The sequence below is a fragment of the Apostichopus japonicus genome, chromosome 11 (genome assembly GCF_037975245.1).
Source record: "Apostichopus japonicus isolate 1M-3 chromosome 11, ASM3797524v1, whole genome shotgun sequence".
Lineage (NCBI taxonomy): Eukaryota > Metazoa > Echinodermata > Holothuroidea > Aspidochirotida > Stichopodidae > Apostichopus > Apostichopus japonicus.
Window position 1 is genome coordinate 1,010,893 of NC_092571.1, and position 25,369 is coordinate 1,036,261.

At 35.9% G+C, this 25,369-nt stretch overlaps 1 protein-coding gene across 2 annotated transcripts in view; it reads left to right on the forward strand.

Annotated features, from left to right (window-relative positions):
- Nucleotides 1–950: 950 nt before the first annotated feature.
- LOC139975866 (calmodulin-binding transcription activator 2-like) overlaps nt 951–25,369 on the forward strand; it is a 109,130-nt gene continuing 84,711 nt past the window's right edge. Inside the window, exons 1-2 of one of the 2 annotated variants that reach the window (XM_071984132.1) lie at nt 951–1,242; nt 18,940–19,046. In XM_071984132.1, coding sequence (XP_071840233.1) covers nt 1,179–1,242; nt 18,940–19,046 — 171 coding nt within the window. In that variant the 5' untranslated portion in view covers nt 951–1,178. The remainder of the gene's footprint in view (nt 1,243–18,939; nt 19,047–25,369) is intronic. The other variant, XM_071984133.1, reaches the window with a different exon arrangement.

The following is a 25,369-nucleotide window of genomic DNA, read 5'->3' on the forward strand; positions in this document are numbered from 1 at the left end:
GAGGTTATTTTAAGAATTGCAACAGGATTTGATATTACTGTTTTCCTCTAATTTTCTCTTACAGGGTCCTCGATTGCTACTTTTTGTCCACCTAATGCTTTTGTCATTACTAACTAAACTAACCTAAGCTAAGGATAGACTGGACTGGACTAGAATTGACTCGACTCGACTATACTAGGACCTAAACAGGCTATACAACATACTGTACAAAGAACATCGAAATACCCAACAGGTATTTCAACAGTTATTTATATAGTCTTGTTCTACACACTATTATTATCACTGAATATGTCGTTAAGCGTTAGATACCGATGCGTGGTTATAATATTAGATTCGCTCACTTGACACTTGATTCATCTGATGTGGTAATTTGTGGACCGATTTTGTCAAGGAGGAAGAGGAGGAAATGGAAGTGAGTTTTATGTATTGCAAGTATCGTATACTACCACGAGTAAATGTTAGATATTATTATCATTATATGAAATTATATGAATAAAAATTGTAATTGGGTAATTCTCAAAGGTCATTTACTCTCAAACTTCAAAACCGGATAAGGATATGTTTCGAGTTTTGTATTGTCATGGTTATTTACGATAACAAACCCCTCAAAACTGTCGGTCTATTCTGCTTTTATAAAGTTTGTTAAAGCTAAATTAACTTCCCTCGATCGTACCCAAATTGCCACAATGCATCTTTTTCAACTGTTCATTTCCGCTCTGTTATTACCAATCACACGAGCAGATACTTCATGAAGGATGCAGAACTCAAAACACAGGACTTCTGATACTTGAAACGAAAAAAGTTCATGGTAGATAAAATTGAGTTGCTGCTTGGACTGCGTAACCGTGAAATGAGTTCAAAACCTAATGTTGTAGAGCGCCGTTCTTTCAAGATTCTGGCTGAGTACGAGAATCAAAATGTAGGTTCCTATATCATCGACAGTGTGAATTAGTATTGCACAATAGCACAGTAAAGTTAGTCCTCCAAGCAGTATGTGTATAACCTTTCTGGCTTTCACGGGGTAACTTAGGCGTCGTGAATAGTGTTGTTTATAAACACTTCATATGGTCCTGTTGTGCTGATAATACATTGAATGATCAAACCGTTTGAAGCAAGATACAAAAATATCTTGAAAATGTTGCGGATAACCTAGTTAGCATGGGTTATGAACAGTTACAATGAATAGTCGTTCAACAGAAGTGACTTCTATGGATAAACACGAAAATTGGAATTTGAGTATTGGTGAGTAACTTAGGCTAAGTTAGGCCTAACTGTTACTAGATAACGTTGTGTAGGCCAGGCCAAAGTTACATTGACATAACATTACATAGGATTAGGCTAACTTAAGAATAAGGTTTAGGAGCTGCATGTACATCGACCTGAACATCAGTCACCACGGCAAGGTTGCGCCTACATTTATTCAGTTGATTTTGGCTGTGCATATTCATTTTTAGGGGCCTAGGCTGAAATTGGGCTAGACATGACTAGGCCTATAGGCTCTAAATTAGTTAATCCTGTAATTTGGCTGTAGCATGTAGTGTAGTGATGTCCATATAGCCTATCTAACACGGAAAGGGTATCAAATCAGCTACTGTAAGGCTTCCTGATCCTTGGGTCTCTAAACTAAACTAGATGAACAATATTGATTGGTTGCTGAAGTCATTGCTCCTGTGATTGGGGAAGAAATACACCTTTCCGTATGAATGAAGACTCTACCATTTTCTTGCTACGTAGGCCCTTTGGCATGTGTGTATGTTGCAAGTTTACGTACAAAATCAAAACAAAGGAGTTAACCCCTGGTCGACCTCGCAAGAGGTCCTAAGGGGGGTAATAAGATTGTTTTTATAGAATAGACACTGTAGTTGCTAGCCTATGTAACGATACAAACAATCAGAGCATGCTTTCCTTACATGCTCTTTGGACTTGGCAGCTTTAGCCTTCTTATTTTCCTCAAGGAACACCATGATCATTAGTTTGGCCAGGACTAAGGTCATTATCATATTTATCCTTGAAATGTTAAGGCATAACATTCAACTTTTCTGTTCACCATAGGACATTCAGTTAGTGATTTTCCCATTATAGGCTAGGTCTAGGCTAGTACTATTTGAGTTTTGAGTAATTCAGTGATACCTGGAATGTTACATTTATACGGGTGTTACTAAAACGAATGACAATTGCGTTACACATAAGAATGACAATATGTTGTACACACTAAAAAATTGCGTTGACTAAAACGAATGACAGTAATGACAGCACAGACATTTGCTTCAACCGGATTTCACAGTTCAGACTTCGTGGGTATATTAAAGCCACGCAAACCGAGTGGACGCGAAGTGCGTGGCTTACAGATCTAGTAAAGTACGGACAAGATACAAACGTACCTTATAGTAAGCGAAATTGTAAGTCTGATTTTAAAAAGTAAATTTAACGTCATTTTTCCGATATTAATTGTTAGAAACTAACAATACAATGATCTTGAAACGGCTTCAGTTATCTTTCTATATAAATCTACAGAGGTAAATGTCAAAAGCACAGCGCGCACTTGAGCACATTCTCACACAAAACTTTCCCTGTGGCTCCTATCCCTAAATTACACCAAAACCCCGCAACCACGTAACATGCGATTTTTCTCAAATCATATTTGCGCAGAAAACCAATAACCGCATTTACTCCATTCCGTTAATCATTCTATCTCTTCTCACCACTGTCCTTCGTTGTCATTCGTTGTCTTTCGCTGTCATTCGCGAATGATAATTAACCCTGTACCAAGTCAATTTTCATTCGGCCATTCGCTGTCATTCGTTTTAGTTTGTCCCCATTTATACCAATATTCAAATGTACAGCTTACAGTACATAAACTGCAGAAAGTGTTTTTTGTAATAGGTCCTACCTTTAGATCTCCTAATACCTGGTGTTTTATAAAGTTACAAGGAAGTGTCTTCCTGTGTGTTTCAGGGTTGATTCTTGTCAAACTCCTGTTTTCAAGCACATTAAATTAATGTGTGACCAGTACTATATTTCATCTTTTAGGGGAACATACATTAACTGGCAAACAATCAGCCTATTAGTCCACTAAATTGATTATCTCGCCAAAAACTTATGAATTTAGACCTGCTATAGATCTGCAAAGTTGTGCGAGTAAATTAATAAAGTATTTCCGTAACTTTGACTATTGGCCAAAATGGTTTGTAATTCTTGAATGAGTGCACTATATTTGCTCCTAATGTTGTAAGAGATTGTTTTTTGTGTGTGCAATATTTAGTACCTATCGATGATCAGTTAAATTCATAGTCCAAATGGTTGTAATAAAGTTTGCAAATGTGTTATATACAAGTCTGAGTTCTTGTTTATCTTCACTTAGCACTCTCCTTACATCCCATCTAAAAGGTCTAGAACTTTGGCAGCTACTCCCAAAATAAAATATAAATACAACATTGATAGGGTTTGGGATGCAGAAGGCTATTAAGTGCAGAGAGATAGAAACAGACCCATGTACATTATTGTGTGGACCAACTTCCAATCCTTACAATTTAAGTTTTACCACAAAAGATTTTTAATTCATGTAAAAACAAAGTGTCAACAATAGGCAAGGAGAAGGTTGGTGACAAAAGTTGTAATTGGTCATCAGTGTTTTGCACATATATAATTGTACAGTAAAGAAATGTGTGTTCTCTTTTTTTCCCCATCAAAAAAGACAAGAAAAGAAAAGTAGTAATCAGAAATTCTATGGATTTTCATACTTAGTGATTTACATCATTCGTCTTTTACCTGTCTCCTATACGTATGCACCCCGCCCCACCACTGTGCCCACCCCCTCCCCCAATGATTCATGTTGTCAAATACAGTTGTTATCGAGATGTTATGAAAACCTATAAATTTGTGATATTAAAAGAATTACCATTACACTTTATTTTATCAAAACAGTAGCTTTCTCATGATTGTCATGTAAAGAGTTGAATGTTTTCACAAATTGTTTCTTGAAATTTTTAATTTTACAATACCATATTGGAGTATTTGTTGGGATGTATGTATTCCATCAATTCTACCCTGGCTATCAATATTTGAGGATAAATTGAAATTATCAGGGTTCAAAAGTTTAGTTTAATTTATTTATTTCTGCAATTTGAAACATTCCAAAAAAAAGAAGAAGGGAAGAAGTCAAAGTTTTAAGCATGAATAACGAAATGTTATTGTTTTTTGGTAATAACATGTATTAAAAACAAGTGTGACGTATGGAACATGTGAACGTATTGGATATTTGCCTTATAAAGTAATGTTTTTGTCTAAATTTTGTGTCGAATAAGAATGTTTTGGCAAAGAACCACACTAACACAATTTTAGTACTGGAATGGATAATATGAGATTAATGGTTTGTATGTTTTTTAGTGCAAAACTGGAAAAATTAATATTTTGTCCGTCATATATATCTCTTCAAAAACAAAATGCTGTAGGTCATCATTCAAGAACAAATTAATCAACCAATCACATACAGTACGTATAGCTAAAACAACACCCTGCTAAATTCTGGCAAGATATCAACAAAAAATATCATTTAGTTCATTATGTAATAACATGATTTATGAAAATAAGGCTTAATGTATCATTCTATGGGACATGTGATGTATGGGACATTTCTTTTTTATGAAAAGGTTTCCTTGAAAAGTAATGTTTTAGTCTTAAATTTTTGTGTCAGATACGAATGTTTGGTGCAAATAAATATACCAACACAACTTGAGCACTTAAATGGAACTTTAATGTTAATGGTTTGTATGTTATAAACTTGTGCAACATGGGAAAAAAAATGTGTTTGTCTGTAACATTGTATATACGGTATCTCTTCACAAACAAAATACTGTATTTCATTATTCAAGAACAAATTTGTCAAAACACATATTTCTAGCTTAAACAACACTGCAAAAACGATTTGGGAAAGAGGTGGGGGTGGCATGGGCTGGGGAGGGGAGGCGAGGGAGAATGCTAATACCTGTCTTTATGAATCAACGTTTGCAATTTGTTGAAGGAAAGTAATAACATGATGAAGTAATTTACTTTAGAAAAGAGTCAGGGGAAAATTAAAATAAAAGTCTTAATTAACAGTAAATGTACTGTTGAATTAAACTTTTAAATCTAATGGATTTGCAATTTGCCAAATTCATTTTCATTTTGTTCATTCCAGTATAAAACAAGTTATCCATTATAGCATTTGCACATAAAGCAGAAATATTGAGAGGAAAAATTATTAACATTGAGATCATCAGATGTAAAGAGGATAAATAGTTTAGACAGGTACAAAGTAGTCTATAAGAAATATTTCCTGCTTGAAGAAAGATTGAGGCCCCATAAATGAAAGATTATCTGAAAATTTTGAGATTATTGATGCTGTGATTGGCAAAGTTGTCTCATGTAATTTGTAGGAAACAGTTGATGATGTGATTGTCTGAATGTTAGACTTTGGTGCTGTGGAAAATATTCTTTCCATCCACAAATTGTTGAATCATTTTGAGCTGTTTCTTGGTAACACTGTCATTCAATTTATTAGCTACAGCATCCAACATATAGTACCAGACTACCAGTGCTGAAAATGTCAAAATATATACAGCATGCCAATTCCCTACAGGTAACATCATTTATTTATCATTGGTTTCATTTTCATGTGATATCGACACAGTAAAACTTCTATTTGGCTATCTGGGTGGTTTTGATTGGAAGAATGAACCATCTTTTGAATGGTTTTCAAGCTTATATTATGGACTGATGGTTGTGAGGCATGGTAGTATCCTGGTGCACTTTTAACTTTATGGCCATTGAGAAAAACTTGATGGCTCAGCACTGCATAAATGTTCCATACATCACGATGTGTCCCATAAATCACATGTATGAAGTAAAATATGTAATTAGTATGAATCATAATTTCAAAACAAATTGTACTTGTTTTGATAGCCTTAAATGTAAATTAGAACTTTACAAATATCTTTGAAATATATCAACTACGTCCAATAATATATCAATACTTATAAACACCTACTCTACTAAAACAAATGTGACGTATGGGGACATTCAGTGTTGGAAATGATCTAATTAGCATAAATTAAATTAATTAACAAACTTCAAGCAATTGTCAAAAGTTTGCAAAGGATTGGTTAATTAATTTCCAAATGAATTTCTTTTGATAATAATTGAATGGGACTAGCTATCACATCAAGATTTGAATGTCCATATGTCACGCTCCTTTAATTAATTATGCAAATTATACACAAATCATTGTAGCTAATATTATTTTAAGTCCCAAACACATGCAATGCCAGCTATAAATTTATGCAGCAAGAAGGCTGCCTATCATTGAAGATTAACCAACTTTTCTGAACGTTGTGTTCACCAAAAAGTCAATTTACTGGCAAATCATTAAAACTGGAAAGTAACTGAGTTATTCCCAATACCACCCTCATGATGTTAAACAACCACCCTTAACCACAAGATAGACATTCAACCAAATCAAACATTTACTCAGTGTGGTCATTTTGATGATACACTATGTACATATTGTGGCATGCAGGAAATGGTTCTCTGAGCTCATATGACAAAAGAAGATAAAGAAAAGCAAAGAAACAAGAAGCACTTCTTGTGATTGTATTATGAACAGTGTAATTTTTTTACAGGTATGCTCTGCAATAACTGACCTTGAAATACTATGTACAGAGAATATAATGAATTTTATGTATACAATCAAATTTAGACTTCCTGGTACTGTAGAGATATACATGTATTGAATGTATCTCACTATTGGAATATAGACTTCACCTGTTATGATGCCAACTTTCTTATGTTAGCCTTGACTATATAATATGAAACCATAGACCTCTCCATTGAAGCCATTGGTAGATATCTGAAACCATGTCCTGGTTGCATCTGTCAGTCCTGTACATGTTTATGTTGTATGTCTTCTGTAATGATTTAAATCACATTTTAACCGTGCCCAGGCTCATGACCATATTAATCACTTTCATACTCATGTTGTGGTATTATGATGAGGTCAGTTTGCTACAATGTAGTACATTCTCAACAAGCTACGTAATGTTATCACATGTGATCGGAGACTATGTAATCTAACGAAAAGAGTGTCACAGTGCAAGAGAAAGTTATACTAACATTTGGTTTAATTTTGTACAGAATATTTGTCTTTCACAAACTGCAATGGATTTTTGTTGATGCAAACTTCAAAAGTTCATGTCTTGATGCCAATTTGGGGACCAGAATGATAGCTATGTGTCTTTAGGCCATGAACTATATATGATACCGAAGGATTCTGGTGTAAAGCACATTGCATAATGTAGTTTTGGAGGTCCATGAACAGTACAATAAGTGTAACATTAAGTAATGTTCCTCCTTGTCACGGCTCATTCTGGATTTTCTGTTTGTTACATTTCACTACACTGTTCACTTAGCTGTCTCCACTCAAATTGTGCAGTTCTAATTACCAAAGATCACAATCTGCTAACCTTACATCCTATGTACCTTACTATTGTAATGGGTGGTGGTGGTGGGGTGGTTGGTGCTAGGGCATTAAATATTCAGAGATGATGACATAATTAGAAAGATTGAAGCTGGTCTGTTGGAAGTAATCATTTACATATGGTAAACACAGTTAATAGACAGTGTAAGATATAAACGTACCTATCGAGAAAAATTGAGCCTGTCTGTTTCTTAGTTTTTCTCCTCCCCCTTAAACCCTGTTTCTCCCCCCCCCCCCCCCTTCATTCCTGCAGGCAAACATAAGAGGAGACATGTAAGAAAATATCTTTTGAAGTTGCTAATATTTATTACCTCTCAACAAAAGAAGAAGAATATGTTGAAAGCTTCTTAAGTGTGTACCCCTCATCTGTTAGAGCATGTGTCAATGAATATCTTAGGGAAGACTGCAGCACGGTTAGCAACCGTATGTCAGATTCAGAAATGTAAAAATAAAGGGTTTATTTCCAGTAAATTTTACACAAGACTGCGGATGTACCTCTGCTCTTGAAATAAAGAGAGACTTTCTAGAGGTTACAGCATAGCTGAAGCAAAACGTAATGATAGCTTAAGTTAGTGAGTTATTAATATTTCATACTTTAGAAGCAATGAATGTTATTTATTTATATATATATATTTATTTATTTTATTTATTTATTTAAATTAATTAATTAATTAATTTATATGAAAAATCATGTTATATTTATAATTTTTGTTTTTATAAAAACTAGATATTTACCAGAAAAATAAGAACTAAGATAATTTAATATATTATATAGAAGAAATAAAACATAAGCAAAAGAAATGATAGAATTTTAACATTTGATGATAGAATGATAGGTCAGCCCTACTATGCTACATTGAATGTTAATTGGATTTACAAGTAATTAAATAAAGCATAGAAATATGTTTTATTTTTCTGGTACCTAATGCATTTTAACACGTGCAAAGCTGTAATATAGTAATTTACATCGAAGTATAAAATAGACATAATAATTGCACATCATATATATTTGTCATGTACATTTACATTGAGTGTCTAGACCTATATACTGTATATAAGTTTGTGAAGCACTTTACATCTGTAGCATTGTAGTATGCTATCCAGTGTGGCCTCATATCCTGTGTGGCCTCAAGTCATACAACAGTATAACATATATTGTTCACTGTGTATTTTAATAGTATTACTTATTATTCCCTGTTTGGCCTCATACAACAGTATAGCATATATCTACTATTATCATAGTATTATATATTATTGTGTTGTCTGGTATCACACAATGCATATCATGCTGTACATACAGTCTGACATATTGTTCACAGTGTATTATATAATTACATATTGTTCACTGCGTGGTATTATTATTTTCATTGAGCATAAAATTCTTGATGAGCTTGCTCCTTTCTTCTTGTCAATACTACAGTATGCATTCCAGTTTCATTAATATCCTATCTGATATCCCTCCGGCTAGCTTAGCTGGTTGCCAGAATTTCGAATCGCTCCAGCGGCAGTTAATATACCACATGGAAGCAGTGTTTTGATGACCAGGTTAGTAGTACAATGTAATGCTAGCCTCTGTTAGAAAGGTAGTGTGTTGGATTGGGTTGCAGTCTTGTCTCTTCTTTGCTTGTCAGCTGATGTCATGAATAAACATATTGGCCAGCTAGAATGCCCTCCTGGGTGATAATGCTATACTGTAGGTCTGTTGAGATGCCATCGTCATTGGTTGACCAGCTTGTCAGCTGATGTCATGAATAAACATATTGGTTAGCTAGAATGCCCTCCTGGGTGATAATGCTATACTGTTTGTCTGTTGAGTTGCCATCTTCAATGGTTGACCAGCTTGTCAGCTGATGTCATGAATTAACATATTGGCTAGCTAGAATGCCCTCCTGGGTGATAATGCTAAACTGTAGGTCTGTTGAGTCGTATATCGTCATTGGTTGACCAGCTTGTCAGCTGATGTCACTCATGAATAAACATATTGGTTAGCTAGAATGCCCTCTTGGGTGATAATGCTATACTGTAGGTCTGTTGAGTCGCCATCATCATTGGTTGACCAGCCTTAGTGATACAGAAGGCAAATTATTACCGGGTATCATGCAGTAGGGATAACTTTATTTCAGTTTTTGAAAAAGAAAACTGGGAATTTTAATCTTTAAGTTAGCTGTTCGATAGAGATTCTAATGATAAATGTGAATTCTGAGCTCACGCGATTCCATGATAAATTTAAGTGAAATTGTTTTCTCGGTTTAGTTATAAAGTTTTTTACCTGGGGCTGATTTCAAAGGAATGCAGCTTACTGATTGTTTGTCTACTAAAGATGACCATTTTGGCAACAGATTGTATCAATGGTAAAACTGGTTGTCCAGAAAGATTTGTGTATATATGTAAAAGGGTTGGTTCAGTACTTTCTATATGAATTGTATGGCCCTCAGCCGACCCAAGAATAATCTGACTGTGGATGAGAAAGTTTGTTCTTTTTTTGGAGGTTGACTGGGGACAACCATATAGAAAAAACCCAGTCCTGACAAAATAACTGCCTTTAAAGCTGCCTTTTGGATTAGGTTTTGGTGAAAATGTTGAGATTGCTTTAGAAATACTAAAACCCCATAAGCAATGTAGGTCATTTTCTTTGGTTTTCTGTGTTAAGAAACGAGTACTATTTCACAACCGTTGTCAGCATGTGTAACAGAAGCTTAAACCCACCTTGGCAGTTACATGATGCTATAATTGAAAATATAATTATAAAAGTAGAAAATGGAGCATATATACATCGGGAACTTATGAGTTTCTGGTGGCCAAGTAATATCGATGTACATTTCATATCAGATTATGGTAGGGTTTGCTTGTGCTTTTAAATGTATATAGGTATGTGTTATTATGTGTGTTGTGGCACTTTTTGCAGCTGAAGCTATCTGTGTATTTCTGCTCATGTCTATGTGTGAACGATGGATATATTCATACCTATACAACACAGTTTCTTTTATCAATATATTAAACATTGATTTTACCCATAATATTATATCATACTCCAATGACCAAACACAAGTTTGTGCTCTTTTCCATCAACATTGCACCAGGAAGAATGAAATCAAGCATGAAGGTGCAACTTAGGATTACAACTGAAAAAAAAGAAGATAAAAACATTACATTAAATTTGTGGGACAATATAATTTAGGACATTTTGAATATTAAAACGAAAACGTTTTGAATAAATTTGAGTAAACGAAAACGAAAATGTATTCGATGTGTGGCTATATTTGCGGTTTGGTAACTCTTGATAGAATTTATGTATCCAAAAGTGAAAAAAACCAACAGTAATAAAATGTAGCTTTAACCTGTTGCCATGTTTAAATGATGCCATTATTTCAATACAGACCAGAGATCAATATACTCTCAGGCAGGCGCGTAGCCAGGAATTTGCCAAGGGAGGGGCGAAACTGTAGATTCGACATTGCAAACTATCTAAGCGTAGCGCCACCATGTGTTGGCGCGAAGCGTACAAGAAAATTTTGGCTGTAAATGCCTCCCAGATTGCCGGAAATGGCACTTCCCATGCCTTGTAAGTTGCATCTTAGCATTTTCTCTTTTGAAAATACTAGCGATATCATAAAAACCTTTAAAATTTTTGTAAAAAATATGCTCAAGGGGGGGGTGGCTGCCCCCTTTGCCCCCCCTTGGCTACGCGCCTGCTCTCAGGCTAAAGTTAAACAACATGAGCTCTAACAAGAAAGTGAGAATATCAAGTTAAATCGAGATAAATTTATACAGGCAGTGTAGAGATACACGGTCTGTCTTCGTAAACAACGTCTCTAATTTGCATTTTATTTCCTAGTCATCCCGTCCCTGTTCACGCAGTTTAATGTATACATGTATATACATCCACTATGAAACGAATTGATTTGTATAATCAAAGTTTGTTTACAAAATGTTGAAATCTATTCCAGATCAGTTAAAGGCAAACTCCGGATTTACGATTTTGAGATAAAGGTTGTGTATAAACACTTGTTTCTAAATTTAGAGATTTTACTGTAGCCTACCGCAGGCTATGGACTGAATAAATTCAGTGTTTAATACAGTAACTTGGAGGAAGACTCAAATGTTTTATAACAAGCTGTTTGATCTATTACAAGACGTTTCTTGACAAACTTAATATGTGATAAAATAAATTTGGTGCTAAGGCATCTAACCATCCATGCTTATCTAAATGTATATATCTGTGTGTATGTATGTATACATGTGAACTTGCAACCTTTGTGTAAACATGCTATGAAATGTTGTTTGTTTACTTTGCCTACTTTATAGCAATATAAATTACACAGTCAATTCAGTTTCAGTTTTAGTGTTAGATCAAATAATGGGAGCAATTTTTCAATTGATCATCTTCTGATAATATCTTCCAACTTGCTTTTTGTTTGGTGTTTGTAGATTATATAAAACTGTCTGGATGACTTTTAAACTTTAGTAGAATCAAGTAACCCTGTAAAAGTGTTCCTACAGTAGAGCTCGGATGGTTTTGATTAAAGTTTTGAATATCTAAGTATGCTGTCTTACTGTAGTTTGATGAAGTTTCAGTCTTGTTAATACGAATAGCAGAGAGTGTAAGTATATTGGTGGTACCTGGATTTAACCACTCGTTAAGATGAGTTGATCAGTGTTCTGACTGAGACTAGTAGCAACTAGCAAGTTTGCTATTCACTTTATGTGAAATCAACTGCCATCTTAGCCAGAGTACACTAAGAATTCCGTACATAACCATGAGAAGCCATTCAGATCCATAACCATTAACTTCGAAAGTTGTAATGATAGGTGATCAGGTCCTTGCTTAGTTTTCCTCTATTTTTTAAATTTTTTTAAAAATTTTTCTGTGTTTGTTAGTGTTCAGTTTCCAGTTTCTTGTAAACTTACACGAATAACTGTAAACGGCCCTCTTCCAAAACCCCCAGCCGCCTCAAGAAAACCTGCCCAAAAAAAGTTGCTGCAATGATCTACGTAGGAACTTGTGTAAAATGGTGAGTTTACTAAATTTACATTCACAGTGTCCATTAACAGGTATCAAGGAGACTTAAATCATGGAATTACTCTCAGTCTCACAGACAGGAATTAACTATACAGAAAGACATGAAGCGGTTTGGCTTCGGTTAACGGTCAGCCGGGACGTCATGAATATTGATAGAAGATGTTAACAGTATCTGTAATATGGCCATGCTTCAGTGCATGAAATTGCCAGGTTGTCAGTCACTTTGAAGTGTTTTTTTGTGTGTTTTGTGTAATGTAGGAAGTGAGGAACATTGCATCCTTCTGAACAATTATATATTTATATATTTACTGAATACTCCTCAAATTAACCGTGACGTGTATGTGTCTGCAACTTCAATCATTTGGCTAGAACTCCTAATTAGCAAGTTGTAATCACTACTCTTCATGGCGATTAAATCTCGATAATTAAAATTAAAATAGAAATACACGAAAAGCAGCGCTCAGTCATATGTTGGCTCAACATTAATGTATTGAACTTTACAAACTTTAAATATTGTTGTGGTAATTTCATTAAATTCCTGATGCCATTACAACTAGTGAACTAAGGTATTAAAGTATTGTAAATATTTCTAAGGAAGTTATCTTTCTACAATACACACATGAAGTCATACACAACATATTGTACAGAGTTCTGCTACACAAATTCCTGCTACATAAGCACCTGTACAATGGCTTGATATTTATTAGAATCCCAATTGCTACCCTTAGGCTACACACTCTCTTTGCAGTATACAATTGCTAGACAATGGTAAATAAGGTTGCATATAAATTAGCCAAAGCACCTATGTATTTTGTGTTGTTAGGAGGTGGTGGAGTGACGTTGCTTGTATTAATATAAAGATGACATTACTGTAGCTGTATCGAAATGCTCACGTCTGGTCTGCTGTACATACGGTATCCTTCCGTCATCATTCTAATAACAACATCAAAAATCAAAAGTGGCCTACAGAACATCTCTTTTGAATTTACTTGTAAGGAATATTTGCTGTGTAACCTATAAATTGCTTTACCAGACCCCTAGTCAATGCACCTTTCTAATATCTTCTTTCTAAAGAACATAGATACTGTATATAGCTTCACCAGGTCATGAGAGAATTCAGAAACCTTACAATCATATCTGGCTGTTAAAAGTACATGAACTTTGCTAGGTTCACAAATGCATTCCAATTCCCGCCCCCTCACCCCACAAAGAGCATCACAAATTAGTTTTGTACTGTACCAGTGTTGAAAAGGTGTGTCTTGTAACTTGTAAGTTCAGCTTCAATTGCAACCAGGATGGAAACTGTCAATGTTAGTTTAGCCACCTTCCTATTGTGTCTTTCATAATAAGACATTTAGATGACTCATAAGTTGAAATCTCCTGCTGTTATTATGAACTTTAACATTTATATATGAAATTGTCTCAGTGGTTTTGGATCTAGGCTCTGGTCAAAAAAAAAAATTCCTGCTTCTTTCTTCTAAATGTGATCAGTGAAGCTTGGGTTATAAAACTTTCCCACCAGTATATATACAAATTTGAATGATTTATTTATAGAAACTCACTGATGTGTGCCTTTTTTATTCTTTTTTTTTTAAATTTCAGATCTGGTAGTCTTTGCAACTCTACTCCCTTATTACTCCCATAGTAGTCTTTGTAGTGTGTCTCTCCTTTCATTGTTTGTTTACTTAAACATATTTCACCACTGTAAAGTTTTTGAAAAAATTGGTTCTCCCAAGGTTATTCTCCCAAGGGTATTCAAGCTGATGTACTTCTTTATGGATGCCACCCCTCCCTCCCCCTGTCCCTAAGTTTATAGTGTCCTTCTAGGTGTTTTTCCTTTAAACTTCTGTTATATGAGAAAAATTTGATTCTTGTCAAAACCTATGAACTATTGGTTTGGTTTTGAAGCAGGGATAGTTATCATATACTCAGAACACACCTACACACATGTCTGAGTCTGGAGCTATGGCATCCCTTATGTTACCAATGCCTGTAGATACCTGATATAGTCTTGGTGCACCCTGTTGTTATTAATCTCTGATTAAAGTTTGAATTGGCAGCAAGATGATGTTGATATCCTTGAGTGTTCTTTTTAATACCTCTTCAATCTTTGAGGTTTAGTGTTAACTCCAATCATAACATGTATCATCCATATTTTTTACCTCTTCAATCTTTGAGGTTTAGTGTTAAGTCCATTCATAACGTGTATCATCATTATTATTTATCGCTTCAATCTTTGAGGTTTAGTGTTAACTCCAATCATAACATGTATCATCCATATTCTTTACCTCTTCAATCTTAAAGGTTTAGTGTTAAGTCCATTCATAACATGTATCATCCATGCCCTCATGAATTATCCAGAACAAACAAAACACCATGCTCTGTTTATAAAGTCAAGTGGAACTTTTAATGCGGCTTGGAGTTAACTGCGGTAACTAATATCCCAATTTGGATTTTATGACTAAGTAACGTCAGCCATTTGAAAGATCTTAGCAAAGTTCAAAGTCTCTCTTCCAGTAAATAATTTTTCCAACTTTGACATTTAGGAGAGTGGCGTTGGTTTCCTTTTCGAGACTGCTCGGTCAGATATTTAAAAGAAAATGTTGGTAGATTGATCTATTGTCCGGTGCTCGGCTTGGTTTGAAATATAGCTTGCATTAAATTATTAAACACAAAGTAAATATTGATCAGGAATTGTTTTTGGCTTTTAAACCAATTGACGTACAGAGTCATATGTAGGATGATGTCAATGGAAATGGATCAAGTCAAATTTAAAATCAACTTGAGCAATTGGAGGTATTATTTTTTTTATATCGAAGAACCAAGAACGTTTGGTATGAAATCTTCGCTCCAGCACAGATCTGACCCTGCTGTCTTTACAATTAAGGACAAACATAAAAAGAGTCAATATTGTGGATTATAACAAAGGAGGAAGTTCATAAACAAAAATATTTTGTCATATAGATTTGAAAATATTGTTTATTTGTTGTCGATGTGTGAGGTAAGCCCTCAGCATACTGCTGGACTCATCACGACCGGACTCAACTCCAGCGTCAGGCAGTGATTAGCAGCAGCTTTTACCCTTTCACTATGAATGGCAGTGTATAGCGGCAGCCTTTACCCTTTCACTATGCTGGCAGTGTATAGCGGCAGCCTATACCCATTAACTATGGTGGCAGTGATTAGCAGCAGCCTTTACCCTTTCACTATGATGGCAGTGTATAGCGGCAGCCTTTACCCTTTCACTATGCTGGCAGTTTATAGCGGCAGCCTTTACCCTTTCACTATGCTGGCAGTGTATAGCAGCAGCCTTTATCCTTTCACTATGCTGGAAGTGTATGGCGGCAGCCTTTACCCTTTCACTATGTGGCAGTGTATAGCTGCAGCCTTTACCCTCTCACTATGCTGGCAGTGTATAGCAGCAGCCTTTATCCTTTCACTATGCTGGCAGTATATGGCGGCAGCCTTTACCCTTTCACTATGCTGGCAGTTTATAGCGGCAGCCTTTACCCTTTCACTATGCTGGCAGTGTATAGCAGCAGCCTTTATCCTTTCACTATGCTGGAAGTGTATGGCGGCAGCCTTACCCTTTCACTATGTGGCAGTGTATAGCGGCAGCCTTTACCCTCTCACTATAATGGCAGTGTATAGAGGCAGCCTTTACCCTTTCACTATGATGGCAGTGTATAGCGGCAGCCTTTATCCTTTCACTATGCTGGCAGTGTATAGCGGCAGCCTTTACCCTTTCACTATGCTGGCAGTGTATAGCGGCAGCCTTGACCCTCTCACTATAATGGCAGTGTATAGAGGCAGCCTTTACCCTTTCACTATGATGGCAGTGTATAGCGGCAGCCTTGACCCTTTCACTATGATGGCAGTGTATAGCGGCAGCCTTGACCCTTTCACTATGATGGCAGTGTATAGCGGCAGCCTTGACCCTTTCACTATGATGGCAGTGTATAGCGGCAGCCTTGACCCTTTCACTATGATGGCAGTGTATAGCGGCAGCCTTGACCCTTTCACTATGCTGGCAGTGTATAGCGGCAGCCTTGACCCTTTCACTATGCTGGCAGTGTATAGCGGCAGCCTTGACCCTTTCACTATGATGGCAGTGTATAGCGGCAGCCTTGACCCTTTCACTATGATGGCAGTGTATAGCGGCAGCCTTGACCCTTTCACTATGCTGGCAGTGTATAGCGGCAGCCTTGACCCTTTCACTATGCTGGCAGTGTATAGCGGCAGCCTTTACCCTTTCACTATGCTGGCAGTGTATAGCGGCAGCCTTTACCCTTTCACTATGCTGGCAGTGTATGGCGGCAGCCTTTACCCTTTCACTATGCTGGCAGTGTATAGCGGCAGCCTTTACCCGTTTCACTATGCTGCAAAACTACTGCTGTTATATTGGTGTGCAGCAGAAGTATTACACATGTTGATAATATATTTAACAGTTAAGTCTGTACACCACCTACAGGTACAGTGTAGTAACTATTACATTCAAAGTTTACAATGTTTGTACTATGCCAGTTGATATTAATACTGTGTCTTGCTTATAGTAGGTTTTGTCCATAAATCTTGGCAGTTGAAAGTTTATATTAACTAGGTATGAGTACATATAAATATCAATATTTTAGCAATAAGCCTGTAAATCTTAGGATGATAGCAGGTTGATTAATCATCTCATGGCAATTTTTTCCATCATATTGTGACAGCTTTTGACTTATTCCAGAGCAAGTTTGTAGCAAGAAACAAAAATATGCAGAATAAAACTTAAGACAACAAATGAACAGAATGAATAACGACTGAACAATAATTAATTCTAGTAATTTTTTTCTAAATTTTATTTTCGTGAGTTTTGTTTTCTGCTTGTCTGTTTGCAGCTTAGATATTCTTGTCTAACATCTGCGTGAAATATTATTAAAATCTGTAATTATTAACAGTAAATGTGCATTCAGAAAACTTGAAAATTACTCAAAACAAATATATAACTAAAACAAACACTTGAGATTTGATTATTTTCCTCCACTTTAGTCGTCAAATTTAAGCCATGCCCTAAAACTCATCCGGTTAGACCCTGATTTTAAGTCATTAATTATAGTATCTTGCAAAATATGTAACATTTGAAAGACTCAGCTTTTTGTTTTTTTTAGGTTGGAATCTGCTAGTTAATATTACCGACAAAAGTCCCTGTGAATAATTAGTGAGGGATAATCTAGTGACTACTTGCTAATCAATGTAATTAACATATCTTTGGTTGGCTACAAAGAAAAATTTAATTTTTTTTTTTAATTCGTACTGTATACAGTAGCATGAAGACCACTTCAATTAGAACAGTCATTGGGTATTTTTATATATATTCAGTACACTGCTTTAAGTTGGTAGCAAGAGAGATCAGTTTACAGACTGGTGGAGCATCATTTAAGCATCTTCCACATTGAACTGTCTGGCCATGTAATACACCACCGATGAACAAATTGTCTATCTGGTATTTCTTGGCTAGCTGGTTTGATAAGGGGGCCGTATGCCATGTTTCTCTGCCACAGTAAGAAGACTGATGCGTATAGTCTGTAATCACTTGCCTGACTGCTCCAGTCTGTATAAAATGCTAATCTCCCACGGGATATATGGCAATGGAGATCGTTAAATACTTCAATTAGGTCATTGCTTGTTAAATTGCTCGCTGAGGCAAACCAATGATGGCTTCACTTCTGAGATAATTTGGATACAGTACGAGAAATGATGATGGCCCGGAAAGCCTTGAATGGTATATAAAACAAGGATTAAAATGTACACACACAAAAAAAGAGGGCAAATAATTACTAAAACATAAAGAGACGAAACACACCATGGCTTATACAAAGTTGATCATAACATGGTTTAAGTTTTGCTGAAGAAATTTATGCAAATATGTTTTTTAAAGAGACGGTGAAGAGACTTGGTTTTTGACTACAGGGGAGTACATCAATTACTGGTAGGGATTCAGTAAGTAGTTTGACTGTAGTGTTACCCGAAAATAAAAGCGTGTAGAGATACAGTGGCAGGGGGTGGGGGCGGGTTGGAAGGGCGGGGGGGAGGGGTTGGTGGTGGCCCTCCCTATATATGAGCTGGGTGAGCTGATAACTTACATTATCACTTAGTAAGAATACTGTACATAAATGAGAAGTTGCTAAGTGTAGTCTGTGAAGACTTTCTGCTTTGGGATCCAGGGAAGACATACAGTATTTATCTGTGACGATACATTTTGTGACAGTTGCTTGATAATTCCAGAAGGGGTTGCAGGGAGTGGGATGGGGGGTGCAGGGGTTAAATGATGCTTTGTTTCCCCCCCCCCCTTGAGCAATAACCCTTGATGCACATCAAGTTCTAAATATGAATCTTATCATCTTCATGTTCCTCTTGTTGTTTGTTTTAGATCATGTTAACCAGTGCCCAAACAATGTTGCCCTTCCGGAGATTCTGAAGTCGATTCCCAAGTCAAGCAAATTACCAAAGGTCCGACACCGATGGAATATTAATGAGGTAAGCATTGTTACCTGGAGAGACAGAAAAGTTTACCAAAGAGGGGAGGGAGGGGGTGGGGGAGGGGAAAGGTCCCTAGGGTCCAGGTCATGGATTGTACTCCCTGTCAAAAGGTTGCAGCAGCTGCACAATCCCCCCACAGGAAGGCTGAATCCATATCAAACAATACAGATTAACACTGCAGACCAGCTGTGTTTATTGGGTGAAACTGTAGAGCTGAAACTGTAGAGCCGAAAAGATGACATCGTACGCAGCCATGCTTCAACCATTCTGCAGCCGAATCTTTCTGGCTGAAATCCTGACGAGATAAGAAACCTTGGTAGATTGAAGATTTACCCCCGAGATCTTCTGTTCCTGCGTACATTTGACTACCCTCACTGAGTATGTTTTTCTGTGTCAGGTAACACGTCGTAAATTACTTTTGACATTTATTCAGCTACTACCCTATGGCTTCTTAGATTAATGTTTAACCCATTTTGATGTCAGCTAATGAATGATCAAGGAAAGGGGTTGCATAATTTGTGGTAAATGATTGATTTTTTAACATTTGAGCACTCTTGACAAATAAACTATGAGCACTGCAGTTAATATTGAAGTTATGACTTCTCCTTGAGATCATTCCAATTTGAATTTGGCCTAAAGTAAGGTTTTCAGAAATGTAAAACTTTTATCTGTCAAAGATTATCACAAATTGATATATGTCAAAAATTAAAAGTTAACATGATCAGGAGAATGCAAACTGAAGAAGTAAAATCAAGCTTTGCTTAATAGTTTCAAAATTCAAAGTTTGAGACTATTTTTTCTACATACATTGTTATTGCCCCGCTCAGACAATTCCAGAAGCACAAAATCCTCACAAAGAACATTGTGTAGACATAAAATTTGTAAAACTGTCCAAAAATTGCTTCATAGGTGGTATATTTGTACTTAAAGAGAACTGCTTTCAATTTTGTGAATGTATTGAAAAGAGTGGTAGTATGCCCTATGCAGCTTCTTCTGGGTACAATTCAGTTGCCTTGATTTGCATCGGTGGTGAAATAAAAAGTGACTTTTTGTGAAATTTGTGAGTTTTCTTTATTATATCATAAAAAAGTAAATGTTTCAGTTCGAAGGGTTCTGTGTTACAAAAATGCATATTTTCATATTTTTAAATATTTGTTTAAATGCGGTATCTGTCGTGTTTTATCACATAGATAAAGTATCAAACTTTTGGCGTAGTTCTCTACGTACCAAGTCCTCGATGTCACCCGGCAAATCCAGATTTACCGTTTCTGAAGCTGCTGTGCTTTCCGTGACACAGTTTTGAAAATCTTTACCGCGCAGGTGTTGCAGCCATAACTCGCACCTCTGTAATTGTTTCCCAGCATAATAAAATCAATTTCTGGAGTGGCATTACGCTGTGCCCATGACTTTGCTATCTTCTGTAATTCAGAAACAGTGTGCAGCAGTTTGCAATGTCACTTATATAATTGACTCCTTGCTTGTTGGAGGTAGTGTTTGGGAGAAACATTTTGCTTTTTGATGCATTAGTTTTACCAAACATACCAAAGTATAGATGTGAAATGCAACTGATCCATCCAAGATATTTTTGCTAAATAGACTTTAATGAACCTCGTCATTCTGACAAGTTTGTCTCTGGAATTCCTTTGATTCATCCTTTAGTCAAATACAAAATCACGCAAATTCAGAACGAGAACTCCTAACATGCCAACCAATTGTTTGGTTTATCCTAGAAATAAAAATTAGTGCACAGTTTAGCTAAACATAAATATATGAATTTATGCAACTTTTATCGTGATAACAAAAATTGTCAAAATAGCAGTTTTAGCGGATGAATTCATAACAGTGTTGAAGGACAATTTGTTTAAATGAAAGTGGATCATGCTTGCTGTAGTGGGTATTATAACACACAGACACAACAAACGGGATTACGTGGACGTGAAACACCGACACAACAAATGGGATTAGGTGGATGTGACACACAGACATTTAACACATGTATGGTGACTGCTGCTGGAGTAATTTGAAATGCCCTTGAATATTAAATAATACACCTATCTTGAAGATCTTTTATGAATGCCTGTTACAGAATGAAAGACTTCAGTGTTTGAGAATTAAAAATCATAAACATATCCTTGTGTAAATATTGATTGTAGTATAAACAAGGTTTAAAAGTAAAACCTTTATTGCAGAGTTTGATTTGACTTCACATCCCTCTTACCTGTCTCCATTCTATATATGCACTCAAATCAACCTAGCTTACACATTTTGGGGTTTTAGGTTAAGAACAGACCTGTCAAAATATGGGTCAGCCCACGTAACATCCACAAACTTTTATAACTAATATTAAAAAGGTGATCAAAACAGATCTGTCTTCTACTTGTTCGCACATCATATCAAATACTATGTAAGCATTCACTTCTATTCACATCAAATCAAGTAACATTCACTTTTCTTCACATCAAAGCAACTAGCAGTCACTTGTCTTCATGAAAAAGCAAGTAGCAGGCACTTGTCTTCACGCTGAATCAAGTAGCATTCACTTGTCTTAGCTTCAAATCAAGTAGCATTCAATTGTCTTCACATAAATCAACTAGCAGTCACTTGTCTTCACGTCTTATCAAGTAGCAGTCACTTGTTATCACATCAAAGCAACTAGCAGTCACTTGTCTTCATGAAAAAGCCAGTAGCAGTCTTCATGCTGAATCAAGTAGCATTCACTTGACTTCGCTTCAAATCCAGTAGCAGTCACTTGTCTTCACGTCGAATCAAAAGCATTCACCTGTCTTTACATTGAATCAAGTAGTATTTTATTGCCTCCACATCAATTCAAGTAACAATCAATAATGACTGCATATCTTCTGTAAGCAAGTCAAACAATTTGACTTCACTTCTGTTCACATGCAATCAACTACCGTACAGTAGCAGTCACTTGTCTTCACATCTCATCCTGCAGAATAAAACACCATTTGTTTGTTTTCAGTTGTTATCAAAGTTAAGTTTCAGATCCTGGGGTGCTTAGCAATTATTTCTGAAAAAGTGATGTTTGTCAAATGATTAATTGCTTACAAGATTTCTTCATAGCACACAGATATACCAACTCAATGCTTTGTGTTATCGGTAGTTTCTTCAGGTCCCTGACTCTGCAGAATTGTTTATGTACCAAGAGTTTATTCAAATATTTCTACCAACTAATTAACTCCCATTTTTTCATAAATCTGTGAGAAAATGGTGAGCACTTTCATCTGTGCCTTTTTCAAAAAGAAACTCAGTAAAGGACTTGTTTTTGTGATGAAACAAGTTAGACCAGAGTTTTTGCCCAAACAATCCCCTTAGAGTGATGGTCACAGCTTGTCAGTAACGGCTGAAGAGGCCATCACCATGGCAACCGTAGTATCAGGGAACAAACATCAATATGGTGGATGGAAAAAGCTTTTAAATTTAAGGAAAAAACACAAGGATGATGAAGACTCCTTGATGCAGAGGCAGTTTGTTGGTTGATTATCAGTGTGATTGAAAAAGATGATTTGGTTATGCTCCCTGAATTATTGAGGCAAAGAAAGCGACAACGATGGCGATGGTGCCCTAGCTTCCAGAGAACAATATGACGGAGATTAGGCATGAGAGAGATTTAGCGGCTATTGATTTTAGGTGTCGTGATGATCAAATACTTGACTTAGTGGTACAGGTGTGAATAGACACGAATATACACAATAAAGGATTACTTTAAAAAACCTGTGAGTTGTGTAACTGGCGGATTGCAGGTAAAATAAAGTCACTGAACAAGATTGTCTTTGGTGTGAATGCTAGGAAGTATTAAATATGAAATATTAAAGTGGAAGGATTTGTTGAAGGCATGAGGAGGAAGACTTGAAAATAAAGTCAAGTTGTGAATTTGCATTGAGTCATAAGAAAGACATAATAAGTGAAATGTCTTGTGTGAATAGCATTGCTCTACTTGACCACAGCACTGTGTGAAGCACTCTCATTGGAAAGTTGGAAAGGCAGATGAAGGATGTGACCAGTTTTCAGTAGCAGTTAAATGCTAAACATGTTACCAGTTTACTCTAGACTTAGTATTCATGATAAAAGTGCAGGTATTGTGAGGAGACAGGGATTCAGTAAACAGAGTTAATTCAACCAAAATATGCCAGAAAAAAAAAGAAATTCTACTGGCTATAATACAGTTCTCACTGGCATATTACTTAATTACAAAACATACCCCATTAACCATACAGGCTTAAATTGAGAGATATATAGCCAATTTTAATAGCAGTGATTAAGAGCAGTAATTTGTTAGGTACTGACATGATGCCGATTCTTTGACGAACGATTGTTAACACAGAAAGAAATCATTTGTTTCTGTTGTTAATGTTTAAAATGTTAAAATTGTGGGTGCCTTTTTTACCTACTGGCAGCCAGTATTTATTTATGCAATGGCATTTAGGCAGTATTAAGTAAATTGCCAGATTTTTGAGGCCCACAGACCTGTCCAATTCAGATTTCATAGGTTGACATGTTTGATATTTGATATTGTACTTGCCTGTACAGTATGTTCATCCCAGGAAACAACCTCTGATCTAATTACTCTGCCATTAGTTTAATCAAGTCATTCATTACAAACAGACTGGGACATTCTGAACTACAGTTTTGCAATCTGTTTATCTCATTTCAAGTCAAAAGTTGAATTCTCCTTCCCTATAATCTTGCTCCCATGGAGACAAGTCCCTCTTTTTCACCTCCTGATATTTTCTGTGGATTATTTTCCCTTTCAGAGACGAGATTGTTAGTCCTTTCATACTTCTTTGTGAGATTTGCTTTCGGCCATGTAGAGATCTATTGCTTGACTCAGCTCTACAGGTTATCTTTATTGGATGATATAAAATGTTTTGCTGTTGCCCTGGAATCCCCACAGCATAATAACTATCACCACACACAACGCTTGGAAAACCCACTTGACAGCAGCAGCTACATTGTGAAATATCATAAAGTCAGGCCAGAACAGGCATTGATATTTGGACTTTCTCTCCTCCAAAAGATGAAGGATTTTGCAGAATTAAAAAGGAATATGAAAAATAAAATGAAGAGAAACAAGAAGACTTTAGAGCCGTTTTATGTAGTTTTAACGAAATGTTACCGTTATGCTTCATTGCAATTTGATGTTACACGTTCATTCACTCCTTTACAGATCTGTTTATATTAAAATGAATTTACGGGTGACCTCATTGGTTATTAAACCATTTTACCCCCGGATACTCCCTGCTCACCATATCGTTTTACCTATGACCCTCAATGCAGCCCCCTTCTCAATAGATGGATGTATATATATGGCAAATAATTTTACAAACAATTTAGTGATATTGGAAAGATTGGCCACAGTTCTACATATATATAATATTGTTGTGTGTTAAATAATGATACCTCATAATAGATCACTGTGTGTTTTTGTTAAGAGTTCACCAATTAATGTTCTATGTTTGTGTGTGATACATGCACTTGACTTCCTCCTCTATAGGGCGTCATAAAAGATATAATGTCGTATTAAGGAAGCCTCTCTCACAGAGATAGCGAAATACTAGCCAAGAAATATCATCCCAGAATGTCAATTGTGAAAAGAAAATAATGAGTTCTGGATAATGACTTCATTTATGATGTGCTGTGATGTCATAAAGCAGGAAGCAGAGAAAGATTGATAACATCCTAGGTGTGAAATGAATCGAACAATTTATGATACTTTTGTGATATATTATGAAGTCAGCCTGCAATTAACAGTCTGTGGCCAAGCAAATCAGTTTGGTCAGAAGTGACTTGTGCTCTTTTCCTATAAAGTCTGAAAGGGAACAAGAAAAAGAGAAAATAAGAAAAAAAAAGAAAATCAATATCAGGTCAATATTTTTTTCTGCCAATAAGAGTATTTTCTTTGACTTTGCTACTTTTGATCCTTTTTTATAGCAATTCTCTGGAGGATAGTTTAGTTTTTTATATATTTTTACTGAAGTTACAGGTAGGAGAAAGCAGTGAAGTTAGTACGGAGTACTTGAAGCTAAAAATAGTATTTAATGTACATTACACTGAAGTATATTCAATTACACATTAATTAGGGAAAGGTTAAAGCAGAAATCTAAAGCTTGATTCGGCTTGCAGAATCTTGCAAAGAAGGTTTAATGATGGTGGCCAGTATCAACCAAGAACATACATCTGTATTTCAATGAAAATATTAAGCTAAGATATTATTATGAATTAAAGAAAATTCATGCAAAATTAGTACAAATTTGAGAAAATTGTAATGTATGAATACCAGGTCAGTTCAGGTTAGACGTTAC